The sequence below is a fragment of the Peromyscus leucopus genome, chromosome X (genome assembly GCF_004664715.2).
Source record: "Peromyscus leucopus breed LL Stock chromosome X, UCI_PerLeu_2.1, whole genome shotgun sequence".
NCBI classification, from domain to species: domain Eukaryota; kingdom Metazoa; phylum Chordata; class Mammalia; order Rodentia; family Cricetidae; genus Peromyscus; species Peromyscus leucopus.
Window position 1 is genome coordinate 61,341,437 of NC_051083.1, and position 17,673 is coordinate 61,359,109.

General features: G+C 46.3%; 1 protein-coding gene across 4 annotated transcripts; it reads left to right on the forward strand.

The window, feature by feature from the left end:
* The first annotated feature begins 62 nt into the window (after positions 1–62).
* Positions 63–13,832, forward strand: LOC114708646 (cell surface glycoprotein 1-like). Of its 4 annotated transcripts, XM_037198983.1 has the most exons (7): positions 63–2,938; positions 3,280–3,420; positions 4,274–4,320; positions 6,874–6,920; positions 7,321–7,351; positions 11,537–11,613; positions 12,527–13,832. In XM_037198983.1, exons 4-7 carry the CDS (start codon positions 6,887–6,889, stop codon positions 13,459–13,461), a joined length of 1,077 nt encoding a protein of 358 aa, XP_037054878.1. In that variant the 5' UTR covers positions 63–2,938; positions 3,280–3,420; positions 4,274–4,320; positions 6,874–6,886; the 3' UTR covers positions 13,462–13,832. The 4 variants fall into 4 exon arrangements, with proteins under 4 accessions (XP_037054878.1, XP_028747909.1, XP_028747908.1 ...); XM_028892076.2 differs by lacking the exon at positions 3,280–3,420; XM_028892075.2 differs by lacking the exons at positions 3,280–3,420; positions 4,274–4,320 and having other exon boundaries at positions 63–2,627; positions 2,810–2,938.
* Positions 13,833–17,673: the final 3,841 nt, after the last annotated feature.

Below are 17,673 nucleotides of genomic sequence, written 5' to 3' on the forward strand. Positions count from 1 at the left end.
TATTACTGACAAAACTTAAGCTTGAGTAGCTCAAAACAGCACAACCAGGAAGTGTTTCCCTATTTTAGGTGTGATCTTGTTAGGAATTAACTTTGTTTTCTTAGCCAAGTCTGATGGGAGGATTGGAGATACTAAATAATCCATTAAGGGGACATCAGAACCCCAAATAACCATCTTTGCTGTTAAGGGTCATTTTTGTTTACCTTCCATTCTGGGGATTGAGAAGAGGGCCTTATGCATGTCAAGCAAGTGTATACAGATTGAGCTATAGGACGGCCTGTATACTCTCATTCTTTATATGGCATTTACAGACAGAACTCTTCCCTCCACTGTGGACAGTGGTTGAACTCAGCCACAAGATTGGCTTCTGGTTTTTCCAGAGACATAAAAGGGAAACATTTGGGGTTGGAGAGATGGCTCAGCAGTTGAGAATTCTGGGTGCACTTCCAGAGGCCCCAGGTTTGACTCCCGGCACCTACTTGGTGATTTGTAACTCTGTTCCAGGGGATCCAATACCCTCTTTTGGCCTCTCTGGGCACCAGGTGTGCACACGGTGCCCAGTTATACATACAAGCAAAACCCAAATTAAAAATCTCTACGTTAACATGATGTATAGGCATACAACCAGGCAAAACCCATATATATAATAAAATACTTTTAAAAATATTTAATGTTAAGTAAAATTTTATATAATTTACTTACCAATTTTATTGTACCCCCAAAGCCTTAATGAGATTTGTGTTTGTTGGAATCTGGGTACTTTAGGTCACAATGATTAATGGTGTTGGGTTCTGTGTCTTCTGACTCATAGCTATAAATCCCAGCACTGGTAGGCTGAGACAGGAGAATTATTAGAGGTATAAGGACATCCCAGGCTATGTAGAGAAACTGTCTCAAACAAAAAGGATGGTATGGGAAGAAAGGTTGCCTCATGACTCTGTAGTGTGGGATGAAGTCAGCTAGTCATAAAAGTCTGTTCTTCACCCTTATGTTTTTAAGAGCGCTTCATTTATCTCACCTCTAGCAGCTTCTGCCTTCACTCTAAGAGTTCCCTGAATAGATGAAAGAAATTTGGGTAATTGCTGAAATGCCTGAATTTGAACTTCTTTTGCAGTTTTAGACAGGATTCCATGTAGCCAAGCCTGGCCCAACTTCAGGTTCTCTCTGCTTCTGCTTCCCATGTGCTGGTGTTAAAGAGAATTTATAAGCATGTGCCACCTTGTCCTGCTGCGTTTTTTTGTTTTTGACAGGATTTCACTGCATAACCCTGGCTGGCTTCAAATTTTTCCTTCCTGACCTGGATTTACAGGTATGTGCCGCCGTACCTGGCTGAACTGTTTAAAGATTTAGTTTGAATCCTAACTTTTATTTGAAGTTTTTTTGTTTTGAAGGCAGTTAAGGCAGTTTCACAACATTGCTCAGACTGGCCTTGAACCTGGGAGTATAGGTGTGTACTATAATGCTTGAATTGTGTTACTTATACTTAACCATTTAGGCTCTTAACCTATACTTCTAATCCACATAATCAAGGAATCTCCATTTTTGTGGAGGAGAAAGTTACTATTACTCTTATTAGTTCAAGAAGCTTATCTAGTTGTTCATTTATTTATAGTGCATTTTGGAACTAGTGCTGTTACAATTGAGTTCTAGCTATGCCACTTTCTAGTTGTTCAGCCTCTTAAGAAATTGAACATTGCATTTTAATATTTCTTTTTGTGTGCATGGGTGTTTGCATACGTGTCCATAGCCTGCATGTTTGTGGTGCTGACAGAAGCCCAAAGTGGATCCCCTGGATTTGGAGTTACAGATGATTGTGAGCAGCCCTGTGGGTGCTGGGATTCAAGCCCGGGTCCTCTGGAGGAACAGCCAGTGCTCTTTACAGCTGAGCCTCTCTCCAGCCCTACATTTTTATTTTTTAAAACTTGGTGTATAGTGTATATATGTCAGTTGTATTCTCTCTGTGATTCTCCATTTTATTTCTAGCTATTTGCACCTTACATCTCTCTTACCTACCTGGCCCCATCTGCACTTACTGACATTAAAGAGGTGGCTGTGCTCTATGTTCATGCTTGTTCAGCAAGCATTTTACTTGCTGAACCATCTTCCCAGGCCCTCGCATTGAATTTTTAATTGTTTACAGACAAGATTATTCCTTTTGTTGTCCAGGTGGGCTCCTGGGTTCCCAGGCTCAAAGGATTCTTTGGCCTCAGCTTCCTGAGTAGTTGTGACTAGGGTGACGTACCAGTGCCTTTGCTCCTGGCTTATATATGTATTTTTTTATATTTTAATTTTTTATTAGATTTCTTTACATGTATGAGGTTTTGCTTGCATGTATGTCTGTGCACCACGTGTGTGCCTGGTGCCTGAGGAGGTCAGAAGAGAGCCTCAGATTCTCTGGAACTGGAGTTATGGATGTTTGTGAGCCACTGTATGGGGGCTAAGAATTGTACCCAGATCTTCTGCAAGAATAGTGCTCTTAACCATGGAACCAGCCTCATGTATTTTGTTTTTTTTTTTTTCAAGATGGTATCACTGTGTGGTAGTTCTGGACTCACTATGGAGATCAGGCTGGTCTCGAACTCAGCAGAGATCTGCGTGCCTCTGCCTTCCATTGGCTGGAATTAAAGGTATACAACAAAACACCTGGTACAATGCCTAGACGAGCAAATGCATGGGATGTTTCTTTTGTGTGTCCAATATAGGTGTCTTCCAGAGAATGGTAAAGTGTAAAAAGCATTTCTTGTTTTTCTTGGTGCGTTTGGAGTGGGTACAAGAAAGGTTAAAGTGTACTGCTTTTTTTTTTCTCCAGGGTCTAACAATTATGGACGCCAGCACCACAGTTCAGTGTTGCTATAAGTTTTTGTGTTGCTCCCCATTGGTATTACTGAGGAGACTAGATGATCCTCTCTGCCAGTGCTCGGAGTAGTTGGAACACCAGGTAGGTGAACTTTTAAAAGATTCTGGCAGCTGGGTGGCGGCGGTGGTAGGCGCCTTTAATCCCAGCAATCGGGAGGCAGAAGCAGGCAGATCTCTGAGTTGGAGGCCGGCCTAGTTCACAAAGAGTTCCAGAAAAGCCAGGACTGTTACACAGAGAAACCCTTTGGAGGTCGGGGGAGGAGCAAAAAAACAAAACAAAAAAAAACAGGCATGGTGGCTACGTGTTTGTAATTCCAGCACTCCAAAGGCAAAGACAAGCCAGCCTGGGCTACATAGACCAGATCTCAAAAACAAAATGGGGGCCGTGATTGTTTGGGTTTGAGAATTGGCCGTGGGTTGCAGGCTGAATCTGGCGCACTCCGTGAAAAGCGGTATCTCGGGAGCGATACCTGGATTCCCGGATTCCGGAAGCTGGTATCACGGAAGCTGGTGTCACGGAGTCAGTTAAAAAATTCAAATCGGCTATGTAGTCACCCGTGATAGGTGGGTACATGAAAGGCGGTAATACGTCAGCTCCCGTCTTGCCTTGGGGCTGTGCCCCGTAAAAGGCGCTGTACCCGTGCCTTCGTCCATTTTGTCCGCTCGGGAGCGGAGGAGCGGGTCGTGGCTGCGACCTGTGCCAGACACCGCAAGAGCCGGTACGCAAACGGTGGGCTAAGGCGGGCAGTGGTCTCATTTAAGTGTAGTACCTTTAATTTAAACCCCCACTGTGTGTGAATGTGGGGGTTTGGGGACTGAGACCCCGCTCGACTGTTTTCCCCTCAGCGAAAGTTCTGGGTGGGTGGTGGGGATGTAGCTGAGGTGGTCCCTGGCACTGCCCAACGGAAGGACGGGGGTGGGGGGTGGCGGGGAGACCCGAGCGAAACCTCTTGGGGGGTTTGAGGAAAAGTTTCGGAGCGGAAGGATGGAGGCTCCGAACAGTGAGAGGGACGAGAGGGCATTTCGGGTTCCAAACAGGCGCCATAGTGTACGGGTGGGGGAGGAGGAGGAGGTTGGCCGGTCTGGGACCGGTGCGACAACAGTGGCTTGGCCCGGGTTTAGTCTTAATGTCCTGGTACCTGGCGCCAGCACCATAGTGCCATGGCGGCACAGCCACTTGGAGATGTCCCAAGTGGGTACGGGTCGCGGTTCTGGGGGGACCAGCCGATAAGCTGAGGCCGAGTCGGGTACGCGAAACGGGTGTCGGGCTGAGGGGAGAGTTCTGAGGGCCTGGATATTGAACTAGTGGCCTAGCCAAGCTTGGGGGGGGGGGGGGGGGGGGGCAGGGTCCAAGTCTCATTGATGGAAGCTTCGAGGAACGAGAAGGGCAAAATGCCAGATTTTTTTTTTTTTCTAGAACTTTCCACGAGGCCGGTGGGCGGGGACAGGAGCAAGATCTCTTTGGTAAGTTAACAAAGCCTGAGGCCCCTGCCTGCGCAGCCAATGAGAAGCTGAGGAGTAAGAGTTGGGCGGTCCTTTTGGGGGGTGGTTCTGGGAGTGGGAGCAGGCGGAGGGCACCCGGGGCGGACCACTTCCGGGAGCTAGGCAAGGCAGGGGGCGGGACCACTTCCGGGAGTGGGGGCGGTAGGCGGGGCGAAGGGTGGAGCAGTTGGGTGGGGCTATGGGCGGGATCTGGGCGGGGTGGGAATGGCGGGCAGTGCCAGGGAGGAGTCGGAGCAGCGGTGGGGGCAGGCTAGTGGGGACCTGAGCAAGAGTGGGCTGTGCCTGCTAGGGGCAGAGGGCAGCAGTCGGAATGGAGGGCGGGAGCTGTGGGCCGGGTCAGGGTGGGGTGGGGGGGCGGTGGGGGAGTTGAGCGTGGGTGGGGGTAGGGCAGGAGCGCCCAGCTAGAGGGGACCTGTGCAAGAGCAGGAGGTGCCTGGCAGGGATCAGGGGTGGTTGGCATGTACCCCTATGCTGCCCTGCTGGTTAAACATAAATAAAAATTTTAAAACCTTGAAAGTAATCTTTGAAACGTTGAGGTTTGTGACGAAGATTAGAAGATTATTAGTAAAAGGGGAATCACTTTTAAATTTTTTAGACTTTTTTTAAATCACTTTTTTTTTTTTTGAGACAGGGTTTCTCTGTGTAGTTTTGGTACCTGTCCTGGAGCTCACTCTGTAGACCAGGCTGGTCTGGAACTCACAAAGATCTGCCTGGCTCTGCCTCCTGAGTGCTTGGGATTAAAGGTGTGTGCTGCCACCTGGCCTTAATCACTTTTTTTAAAAAATCACTTCTAAATTTTTTTAGTCTCATTCTATAGCTAAAAGTGGCCTGGAACTCTCAGTATATGTAAGGCTGGCCTGGAACTTGTGACAGTCCTCCTTTAGCATCCCAAGTGTTAAGGTTATATACAAGAGCCACCTGATTTTAGAATCACTTCTTGTTTTTGTTTTTGTTTTGTTTTCTTTTTTGAGACGGGGTTTCTCTGTGTAGCTTTGCGCCTTTCCTGGAACTCGCTTTGGAGACCAGGCTGGCCTTGAACTCACAGAGATGCACCTGCCTCTGCCTCCTGATTGCTGGGATTAAAGGCATGCGACACCACCGCTCGGCTAGAATCACTTCTTATATTCATTCATGCATCAGTTATTTTGACTTTGTAATTAAACACATAATACTTCAAGTCCTAGTGTTGCTTACCATTTATGGTAGCAGATTGAAACATGTATATAAGCAATTACAGTGAATTGTGATTAAGAAAATGTGATGGACAGACTTGATGAAGTAAAGAAAGAGGACAGCTATTTTCTGGTTTACGTTTTTACAGTAGCCCTATGAAAGAAACAGTTCTTTTTTTAAATTTATTTAATTTTTATTTTATGTGCATTGGTGTAAAGGTGTCAGATTTCCTGGAACTGGAGTTATAGACAGTTGTGAGCTGTCATGTGGGTGCTGGGAATTGAACCTGGGTCCTCTAGAATAGCAGCCAGTGCTCTTAACCACTGAGCCATCTCTCCAGCCCGAAACAGTTCTTTTATAACGGCTGCTCAAGAGCATGTTTTCTGGAAGTCTAGGTGAGTCTAGACTTTCAGCAGACTGTTACTAGCATAGTTAGAGGTCTGAGTGAGTTAAAATATCTCACTGTTCAATTCTGAAACATCTCCATATTTCTGAAATCTGTACATACATTTGATGACAGTTGTATGTGTGTGTTTAATCTTTAGTTTTTCGAGGCAGGATTTCTCTGTAGTTTTGGTGCCTCTCCTGGATCTCACTCTGTAGACCAAGCTGGCCTTGAAATCAGAGATCCATCTGCCTCTGCCTCCTGGGTGCTGTGATTAAAGCCGTGAAACACCACCACCCAGCCGTGTTTAATCTTTTAAAGATGTGCATATAGGGACTTGAAGGGATGGCGTAGCAGTTAAAAGTGTCTGATGCTATTTCAGAGACCCCAAATTTGGTTACCAAAACTCATGTTCGGTGGTTCACAACCACCTGTAACTGTAGAAGGTTGTAGAAGCTCTAGAAGGTTCTAATATCTCTGTTCACAACAGGTACTGGCAGTCAACATGCATAGGCAGACAAGACAGATACAATTAAATCAAAATCTTTTAAAAGAAGTGCATATGGGGGCTAGGGTCTAGCTCAGTTGGAAGAGAATTTGCTTAGCATGCATGAAACTGGCTTCAGTCACCATCATTGCATAAAGTTGAGCATGGCAGGCATGCTGCTATAATCCCAGTCCTCAAGAGGGGCAGACAGGATAAAAACTTCAAGGTCTTGTTCCATTACATGGGGTTTAAAGCCAGTACAGGATCTAAGCTAATACATTATTATTATTATTTTGGTTTTGAGATAAGGCTTTGCTGTTTAGACCAACCTGGATACAATGTAAGCTCTTAAAGCATCTTCTGACCTTGCGTTTCAGAAGCTGCTTATTGTCAGCATTTATTGGAGAGTTTTGATATTTTATGGCCTGTGTCATTGGTAGCCCTCACTTTAAAAACTTTTTTTTTCCAGTGATAGTCTTAACATGGATACAAGCAGCGGCGAGGACTGTGAGGCCTGTGAGTAGAGCCCTCTTTCAACAGTAATGCCCATCAAGCGTCTTTAGAGAGGACTGAAACGAGATTTGGGACACTTGACTTGATCTGGTCCTAGGTTTACCCCCTCTAGTGTGCTCTCTGGGTTGTTGAAATGAAGTTCATTTCCCTGCTGTCAAGAGCAGATCTTCATGTTTTCTTTATGTGTTGTTTACCCTTTTTTGTTTCCTGGGTCTTCTTTCATTTCCTTTCAGTCTTTCTAGAGGGATATAAATTCTTTTATCTCTTCCTTGTGCTAGGCAAATGTTCTACCACTGACCTATGTTCCCAGTTTTAGAGAAATGTACATTTTCCTAGGTCTAGTTTATACATGAGCTACTAGGTTCTATCATGCTTCCTAATGCTTTTTCTTTCCTTGATTTAGTTGTGCCTGAATTGCCCCAGAAAAAGTCCAGGTAAGGCGAATTGTTGAGATGTGACTTTTTTTTTTTTCTTTTTTTAAAGGAAGCACTCAATGTTCTGGGCAAAAAGATTTAAGAGTAAACGTCATATTTTCTCTGAGAACAAACACTATATGGTACTGACAGGATCACACAAGGGTTGTTCGACTTCATAATTTTTTTTTTCCGGTTTTTTGAGACAGGGTTTCTCTGTGTATCTTTGGAGCCTGTCCTGGAACTCATTTGGTAGCCCAGGCTGGCCTCGAACTCACAGAGATCGACCTGGCTCTGCCTCCCGAGTATTAGGATTAAAGGCGAGTGCCACCACCACCGTCTTATAATCAGTTTTAAAGTATCTGATTCTTATCTTAGGCCATTGTTTAACTGTTCAGTTGTTGCTTTTATTTATTTATAGTTTTGGCTTTTTTTTTTTCCTTCTTGAGACAGGGTCTCACTATGTAGCCCTGGCTGACCTGGAACTCGCTATATAGATAAGGTTAGCTTTGAACTTGTGGTCTCTGCTTCTAAAGTGCTAGGATTATAGGCATGCACCGTCATAGTCACTTTGTTTGTTTTTCAAAATGTCTTTGAGCCATGATTTTCTAGTCTCCATCAGTCAAAATGTGCACATTTTGCCTGATCTTGTCTTCTGTGATCTAGTCCACGTCCTGCCTCTAGGTGAATATGCTAAGTGTACTGTGATTATATTGATGTCCATTTCAAATAGCTCGTCGTACAAAAATCAAGGTGTTTAGCCTATCATTTAGAGCCTTTAGTAATCTGGCCCAGTAAGTTGTGGGAAAAGAAGTGAGTGAGGAATGCATAGAAATGAGGTGAGAACCAAAAGATGACTATGTGCTAGAAATTAAGAAAATCCTGTTTTGTTTTGAGATAGTCTTTATGTATTCCTGGTTGTCTCATAACTCTGTAGGCCAGGTTGGCCTCAAACTAACAGAGATACACCTGCCTCTGTCTTTTGAGTTCTGGAGTTAAGACATGTGTCAACATGCCCAGCAAGAATACTCTTTAAAAAGAAATACTTAGTTATCTTTATTTTATGTGTATAAGCATTTGCTTGCTTTATGTGTGCCCAGTGCCCATGAAGGCTAGAAGAGGGTATTGGACCCCCTGGCACCAGAAGTACAACCAGTTATAAGTTGCCACACGGGTGCTGCGGACAAAACCAGGGTTCTCTGCAAGAGCAGCAAGTGTGGGGCTGGAGATGGTGGTTAAGAGCCCTGGCTGATCTTCCAGAGGTCCAAGGTTTAATTCCCGCCCCTACATGGCAGCTCACAACTGTCTATAGCTCCAGTCCCAGAGGACCTGATGCCCTCTTCTAGATTCCAAATGCACTGCATGCACATAGTGTGTATAGCCATACATGCAGGCTAAACACTCATATACATAAAACAATTTATTTAAAAAGGGCAAGTGTTCCTAACTGCTGAGCCATTTCTCCAGCCCATAGAAGACAAGACTTTTTTTTTTTTTTTTTTTTTTTGAGACAGGGCCTCTCTAAGTAGCCCTGACCTAGAACTCACTCTAGACCAGGCTGGCCCTGAACTCACAGAGATCTTCCTGCCTCAGCCTCCTGAGTGCTGGAATTGAAGACATGTGCCACCACACCCACCCTAGAAGAAAGATTCTTTAAGGCTAGAGTAGAAATAGGATAGCAAAGGCCCATCAGCATGGCAGCTTAAAAGAGATCATGCACAGTAGAAGATTAGCTTTGGTATTTATAGTGGATATAGGAAAATACAGTAACAAGTTTTTGGAGTGTTTCTTTCATCATAAAAGTGTTTTTATGTCCAGGAGATGGATCACTGGGTAAAGGTGCTTGCCACACAAGCTTGATGACTTGTTTGATTGCCAGAATCCATGTAAAGGTGAAAGGAGAGAATTGACTTCGCAAAGTTGTCCTATGATCTCCACATGTATTCTTTGGCACATGCACATCTACACACACTATTACCCACCACACACACATACACACACACACACACACACACACACACACACACACACACACACTGATGATTTTCTTTTAAGTATATCATACAGGGGGTTTGTGGCTATAATCCTAGCCCTCGGAAGGCTGAGGCAGAATTTCTGAGTTCCAGTGTATCTTGGGCTACAGAGTGTGTGCTAGCTAGTTTTATGTCATAGGCTAGAATCATTTGAAAGGAGGGAACCTCAATTGAGAAAATGCCTCCATAAGATTGGGCAGCAGACAAGTCTGTAGGGCTTTTCTTAGTGATTGATGTGGGAGGGCCCAGCCCATTGTAGGTGAAGACACTCCTGACCTGGTGGTCATAGGTTCTATAAGAAAGCAGGTTGAGAAAGCAATGGGGAACAAGCCAGTAAGCAACACTCCTCCATGGCCTCTGCATCAGCGCCTGCCTCCAGGTTATTGCCCGTTTGAGTTCCTGTCCTGACTTCTTTCCTTGATGAACGGTGATGTGGAAGTGTAAGCCAAATAAATTCTTTCCTCACCAAGTTGCTTTGGTCATTGTATTTCATCACAGCAATAGTAACCCTAAATAAGACAGAAATTGGTGCCAGGAGAGGGCATTGCTATGACAGACTTGACCATGTCATTTTGGGGTGGATTGTGAAAGTACTTTGGACCTTTGGGACTAGAAAACCCATTGAGTGTTCAAAGCTTGGTGAGCTGTCCTATGGGAACTTGGAAGCTAAGAGTGTTGAGAGATGCAGATGATGGAGGCATGGTTTATGAAGTTCCAGAGGGAAGATTGGAAATCACTTAAAGACTCTATTTATTGGAGCTGTTGCATATTTTGAGTTAAGAATCTGTGGTTCTGGTCAGCTGGGACTGAAAAGTTGGTGTGATTAACAAGATACCAGAACCACTAAAGGGAAATGTTTGCTTTGCTGGGATAATTGTTGCTGGGCATCGAGGGCTGAGAAATTAGCATTGATTAAGAAGAGATCACCATCGTTGAGGTGAAATCTGTGAAGTGTTTTCTCAGAAGTGGTGCTCCAAAGATGGCCAAGTTGCTGTGGCCTTGTGCTGGCAGCAGAACCTAGTAGTGTAAGAGTCACCCAGGTGGTACTGGTTTTGAAATCATGAAGGTGTCATGGAGAGCATCTGAGACTTGGCACTGTGTGGTAGGGCTGAATTCCCTGAAGAGAGCCCAGGAGAGGCTATTGGTGAAAGTACGTCCCAGCTGCAGCTAGAGACCTCAGCATTTTGGAGATGGAGGCCATCCTGGTCTTAGGAGACAATCTGTGTGGGCTGTAGTGGGTAGAGCCAGAGAAGTGGCAATTTGGAGGAGCTTAGAAGATCATGACTGGTTCCCAGACATTAGACATTGAATTATTTACAGTTGGGAGTTTGGTTTTGCTTTGTTCAGATTGTGACTGTGCCCTGGTTCTTCCCTCTTGAAGTAAGAAAGTGCTTAATATAGTTTTGATTTTACTGAAGCCTACAGTTGAAAGACTTTGAACTTTTAAAGAGATTTTGGAATTTTACAAAGACTTTGGATTTTAAAAAAGACTAGATTTTTTTTTTTTGTTTTTTTCGAGACAGGGTTTCTCTGTGTAGCTTTGCACCTTTCCTGGAACTCACTTGGTAGCCCAGGCTGGCCTTGAACTCACAGAGATTCACCTGGCTCTGCCTCACAAGTGCTGGGATTAAAGGCGTGTGCCACCGCCAGGCTTAGATATTTTAAAGAGATTGAATTTTAAGTGTTTGGAATTTCAAAGACTGGGGCTTTTAAATTTTGTAATGTTCATATTGTAATGTTTATTAATGTGTGATCTTGGTGATGAACAAGAAAGGAAAGGTTATGACAGTGATATGTTTGTGTCAAGTTGCCAAGGAGTCAGAACCTTTCTCTATGGCTCTCTTTCTACTCTTACACAAATTCATCTCAAAGTTGATGAAGAATGATAAGGTCCAAAACTATTTGAGTACATATACTCTGACAAGGTCCAGTTTCCTCTTAGTAGTGGATAGATGCTTCCTTTGGGAAGGTTGTAAGAAAGGGGAATGGGGTATGGAGAAATTAGGAATAATTGAAAGGTTGTAGTTCCAATGAAGGGGAACAGAGTTGGTGTAGGAATCAACCAAAACTTAACAAGTAATCCTGCTTATTGTAGAAAGTATGGAAAATGCCCTAAAGGGAAGGATATTGTGCTCATATTTTCTTTTGTCCTCCCCCCCCCCTTTTTACTTAGCTGTGTGGTGATTAACTCTGATTCTGACTCTGCCCGTGAGGAAAAGAGAGCTAAGATCTGTGAAATAAGCAGTGAAGGCAAGTATCCTCTTCGCTTAAGGAGCTGAGCTCTAAAGCTCTGTCACATGGGACACACTCTTTGACGACTTTGTAGCCAGTGCCACCATTTGTGTTTCCATCATGGGCTGGATGTCAGTCTGGCTGGCTTTCTATACCTTGGTCTGTTTCCTAACACAGTTGCAACTCTTCCTGCTGCTTTAGGCTTGAGTAGAGTTCTATCTGCCTAGGCTCTGCTCCTCCCTCTTCCTCTTTCCATCCTTTATAGGTAGGAATGACAAGGAAGAGGAGAGGGTAAGAAAGAGCATGGCTTCATTTTCTTTCCAGCTTGGAGACTGGGAATGGGGAGGTGCCAACTACTATCTACTCTGTATACTATTGTATAAGGTAGAGAGCACCAAAAGTCCAGCCAGGCCATAATGACTAAAGAAGTTTTCTAAGCTAGAGGACTTTGAACTTGTTATAAATGAAATAGCACTTGATTGATGCATTGCCTTTATTTTGCTATGGATCACAAGGCAGCAGGTTTGTGTTTAGGAACAACTCAGCAAGTTGCTGTTTAGACAGTGTAATTTTTTGTTTGTTTTTCAAGACGAGGTTTTTCTGTGTAGTTTTGGTGCCTGTCCTGGACTTTGTTCTGTGGACCGGGCTGGCCTCCAACTCCCAAGTGCTGGGATTAAAGGTGTGCAACACCACCGAATGGCTGACAATGTGATTTTAAAGTGGGCATAATACTTCATTGCTACTTTATCTGTCATTGCTCTTAGTAAAATACAAAATAGAGGGAAAACAATCTACAGCTATGATTTTTAACTGTGATTCAGAATGTCCAAGCACTCAACCAGTTTCAGTTGAATTTGTGCTCAATAACCTGCTGATGTCTGTTTTTACAGAGTGGCTAGGAGTGTATTTATAGATGTCTCTTGAATTTCAGATGAGTCGTCTTCTGATGAGTCGTCTTCTGATGAGTCGTCTTCTGATGAGTCGTCTTCTGATGAGTCTTCCGACAATGGGGACACTGGGGACACCGGTGGCACTCAGAAGTCAGTAATTGTTATCGATGATGAAGAAGATGGCAATCCCCGTTTGAGGGATTCTGAGAAGATAATTGATTCTAGTGATGAGCGCCAACTGCCTGTGCCCCAAAAAGAGGTGGTTGAATGTATTGATTCTGAGCCCATTTCACTTGATGATGATTCTGAAACAGGGGATCTTGGTGAAAGTTCCAACAAACCACCACCAGAGCCGGAGCCCCAGCCCCAGCCCCAGTGGGAGCCCCAGCCCCAGCCCCAGTGGGAGCCCCAGCCCCAGTGGGAACCCCAGCCCCAGTGGGAACCCCAGCCCCAGTGGGAACCCCAGCCCCAGTGGGAACCCCAGTCTGAGTCTGAGCAGGAACTTGTGCCCATGCCTGACCTGGATCAGGAATCTGAGCAGGAGCCTGTCCCAGAGTCCGAGTCTGAGCTCGAGCAGGAGCCAGAGCAGGAGCCCCAACCCGAGCGGGAGCCAGAGCCGGAGCTGGAGCCAGAGCTGGAGCCAGAGCCGGAGCTGGAGCCAGAGCCGGAGCTGGAGCCAGAGCTCGAGCAAAATGTTACAGCTGAAGAGGCCAAGGAGAGAAAGGCTGCAGTTGTGCTGGCCCAACAAAGAAAGAAGAGAAAAAATAGGTTTATATGTATGGCACCTCCTAAGTCACGTAGGAGTAGGAAACATCGTAGGGTTGTCTCACAGGATCTGGCCAGCCTGCCAAGTGCCTCTGCAGAGCCTAGTCCTCCTGATGAGCCCACATCATCAGAGCAACCTGTTCCTCCTGCCGAATGCATGCCATTAAAGAAACCCAAACGCAAAAGGGGACGCCCACGCAAGGGAGAATGATCTTTGTGCAAACGTGGTTGGGGCTCCCATGTCCATCTTTCTTACACTCCAATATGTTAGCATTTACTCTTCAGTACCTCTGGAGTGCTTTTTCCCTGAAATCCCTGTCCCGAGGATATCCTGGGTCGTCATCCTCAACATGCCCCCATAACTGGCTAATTGTTAATTCCTTTATGCAGCCATAAGTTAGAATGGCTCCTCCCTCCTAGGTTCCCAGTTTTAGAGTTTTTTATTAAGTGTGTAACATGTTGCCAAATTTGTCCCCTCAGTAGTCTGTTCATAAGAGGACTCTTAATGATCTATTCTCTTGAGCGTCTAGCCTCATGAGTGGCATGTAACAAGATGTTTAATAAATTTGTTAAATAAAATGAGTGAGGTCTCTGGCTGGAGTTACTAGCATTGTGGGTTCTGGAAGAGAGGTTTGAGTTGCAAATTGGGTGAAGGTGCTACTGGGGATATGGGGTACACCATACCAATCTTTAGATTGCACATGTCTGATAAATTTTTTCACCCTGAAGGGCTCTCCAGTGCAGCAAACCGAATCAGAATCAAGAAAAGCCCAGTTTTAATGGGTAAAGCTTCCTGGGGGCCCTTAGAAGACAGGAAAAGCAGGCTGGGTGGTGGTGGCGCACGCCTTTAATCCCAGCACTCGGGAGGCAGAGGCAGGCGGATCTCTGTGAGTTCGAGGCCAGCCTGGGCTACCAAGTGAGCGCCAGGAAAGGCGCAAAGCTACACAGAGAAACCCTGTCTCGAAAAACCAAAAAAAAAAAAAAGAAGACAGGAAAAGCATAAGTCTCTTTTTCTGGGATACCATTTATATATCCCCCTGTGGGTGTGGCCTTGAGCCTCTTTGGGGGAGGAGCTGTACTAGGCTTTAAGGGGTGGGTTTGGGGAGGAGCTGTGTTTGGGGGCTTTGAAGGGGCGGGTTTGGGGAGAGCTGCGTTTGGCGGGCTTTGAAGGGGCGGGTTTGGGGAGGAGCTGTGTTTGGCGGGCTTTGAAGGGGCGGGTTTGGGGAGGAGCTGCGTTGGCGGGCTTTGAAGGGCGGTTTGGGAGGAGCTGTGTTTGGCGGGCTTTGAAGGGGCGGGTTTGGGGAGGAGCTGTGTTTGGCGGGCTTTGAAGGGGCGGGTTTGGGGACTCAGAAGGTAGCAGTATGTAGTCTGCCCACACAGTCTTGTAGGTGCTGCCCTGTGCTTGCCTGTGAGAGCCTTTTTTTTTTTGAGACAGGACTCCCTCTGTAAACTACTCTGGCCTCAAACTTGGAGATTCCCCCTGCCTCTGCCTCCCAGGTGCTGTGCCTCCAACACCCAGCCAGGAGAGCTCTACTTGAGCTTCTGTCAGCTGCTTGATGGTACCAATTTTCAGGGTACAATCAACTATTATCCTTTCAGCTAATAGTAGACAAAAAAGTTAGGGGCCTTCCCAGAAGAAACCCATTGATTGCAGCAAAAGTTGAAAATTGTAAGACTGGATATGTGCACTGCTCATGTGCTTACTTGCATAGAATATGATGGCATTTATTTTGTGGGGGTTCATCAGTCCAGGGGATACTGGAGACTTGAAGGGGATGGAGTTGTTATGCCCAGATTGCAACCCCAAAGAGACCACTGAAGACCGAGGATGTCCAGAATGCAACAGCAAGGTTTATTCTATAGATACAAGTCTAGACAGAGAACTCAATCCTACACCCAATAGGGTGAGGCAGGGAGGAGTTGCTCTTTCTTTGTGAGGCTAGCTATTTAAAGGCAAAAACCACAAGCCCTTCAGGGGGTTTGGGAGTTTGGCACAGGTACAACTCGGATTGGTTTATTTTTATTTTTGAAGTCTCTGTTCTCTTTTAATTGGTGAGTATTAACTTTGAATTTACGGTTGGGTTTACAATTATCATTTTGGGGGCTGTCTGGGACAAGTCCCAGGCTTTGTCCTTGAGCTGCCATGGGGGTTGGCTGGCCTAGATGAAGGGTTCACAACACGCACCCACAGTCGGGTGTGTTTGCATATGCCAGGACACTTCCGCCTAGCCAGGTCCAGGTCAGGATAGCCATTTCCAGGTCAAGGCGTCTCGCGTGACCAGGATTCGTGACATTTCATGGCTAGATAAGCACGCAACGTAGCCATGTGATCTACGTCACATGTGAGTAGTGCGTCGACGTGTGCACGCCCAGCCTTTAAAATCCGGCGCCATTTTCCCGGTTCTTTCTTCTCCACACACGCGTCTCTCCCACAGGCCTGCGCACTCTCTGTCCCTTTATCTTTAATAAAACTCTTATTAGTGGATTCTGTCATGTTTCATGACATTTCCTTGCAGGGTAAGAGCACAGCGCAGCCAATTAACTAACACTAGCATGTTCACATTGACCCATGCACGTATCTCTAGTTGGTGAGGGTCCTAGATGTGAGACCAAAATGAGCCATCTTAGAAATAAGACCAAAATGCTTTCACCCAAAAATTAAGGCCTAAGATTTCTCCTTTTGGGAATAGGCCATTAGTTACTGAAACCAGTCAGTTCAGATTCCAGAAACCAGGAAGTGTAAAAGTACAGAGTCACAAGATAGTCACGAGGTAATGCCTGCCAGACTATGGAATGTCCTCTCCCTGGTTTCCAGGGTAACTGACCACAGAAATGCCCCCACCTGAGGGCAGCCAATGAGAAATGGTGGTGGGCAACCACTCCCTTAGAAGTAATTTCTAGAAGTCCCTAGAAGCGAGCCAATCAGAATTGTATCCATACTAGCACCCCTAAATGATGTAACCTTGTGACTTTTCCCTTTAAAAACTGAGCTTGCAGATAGGTGGGCACTTCCTCCAGCCTCCACTGCGTTGGATGTATTGGACGAAGTCCCTGCCTAGGCTTGTATTGCATTTGGATATCCAGAATTAAACCTTGCTTTTGCATTCCGGCATGCTCGTCTTTGGTGGTCTCTCTGGGGGTCACGATCTGGGCACAACATTTGGGGGCTCTCCGGGATCCCCAGAGACCCCCCGCTGGGACACCTAAGAGCTCCGGAGGTCCATCTGCACCGATCGGTAAGAGCACTCCATTTTCTTGTCTTTGCTTTCCTTTTATCCCTAGCCGGCGGTTGAATCTGACAGGCTCACCTTGGCGGATGCGCCTGTAAGGTGACCCTGGAGGAGTTGGAAGATGTTCCAACCCCTCATCAGGACGCGGGGGTCCTCACAGGTCCCCCCGTCATAGGACGCCGGAGAGGGGTCCGTCTGTTAGGATGCCCGTGAGGGGTCCGTCTGTTTGGACACCTGTGAGGGGTCCGTCTGGGGATCGGGAGACTCTGTTGAATTGTCCCTGTCCCATCCATAGGTGTTTGGCATTATCGAGGCTCCCTCTCTGGACTCTCGTCTGCCTGGACCATCTGTAGGGCCCTTGTTCTTCCTTTTTGTCTGCCTATCTTGTTCGTCAGTGTTATTTGTTATACCTATATAAATGTATAAATGTGTGAGAACTGTGGCCACATGTGTGAGTGTTTTATGCCTGAGCTTGTGTATGCATTGGGACTTGTGGGCCGGATTGCCAGCTGAAGGGATGGAGGCCCCTTCGGTGGTTGAACTGGCACAGACTAACCTAACATTGCTTCCTTACTTTCTCTGACCAGAACACAGGCAGCAGGCAGCAGAAAGCTTGTAATGAGTCCGGCAGGCAGCGGCTGCACAGCTGCTACTTTGGGGACCCAGGGCGCCGCTGAGAGGGCTAGGCGGTCCGTGGGCATCAAGGGGCCTAGATGCAGTAGGTTCCGGTCCCCAGCTCGCTCAAAAAGCTGTGGAGTAGAGGCTTGGCTGCATGGGAACTAGGCATGGCTTTGTGCTAGAGTGGGCTGTGAGCACTGTGGGGCCCAGATATGGCCGGCAGGTTCTGGCTGGGCTCCTGTGTGGACATGGGGCAGAGCTGGCAGGAGCCAGCAGGAGCCTCAAGTAGCTCAGTGTGGGGGCTGGTGGAGAACTAACTGCCCCTCCAGGGTCACAGCTGAGGAGTGGCCTACACGTCTGTGGGCCCAGGCAGGGCATGGAGTCACTTTCAGTCTGCCGTTTTCGTGTACTTAAGGGTCTGAGGTTGACAGCAATCTTTTGTCTCCATGGTGCATGCCTTCCCCATTCTCTTCCATGCTGTTGGGTGGGGCTCCCAAGACCTGCCCTGGGGCTAAAACTTGATCAAGGTCTGGCTCCAAGAATGGAATGTCACCAACAATTTCTTGTCTGTGGTT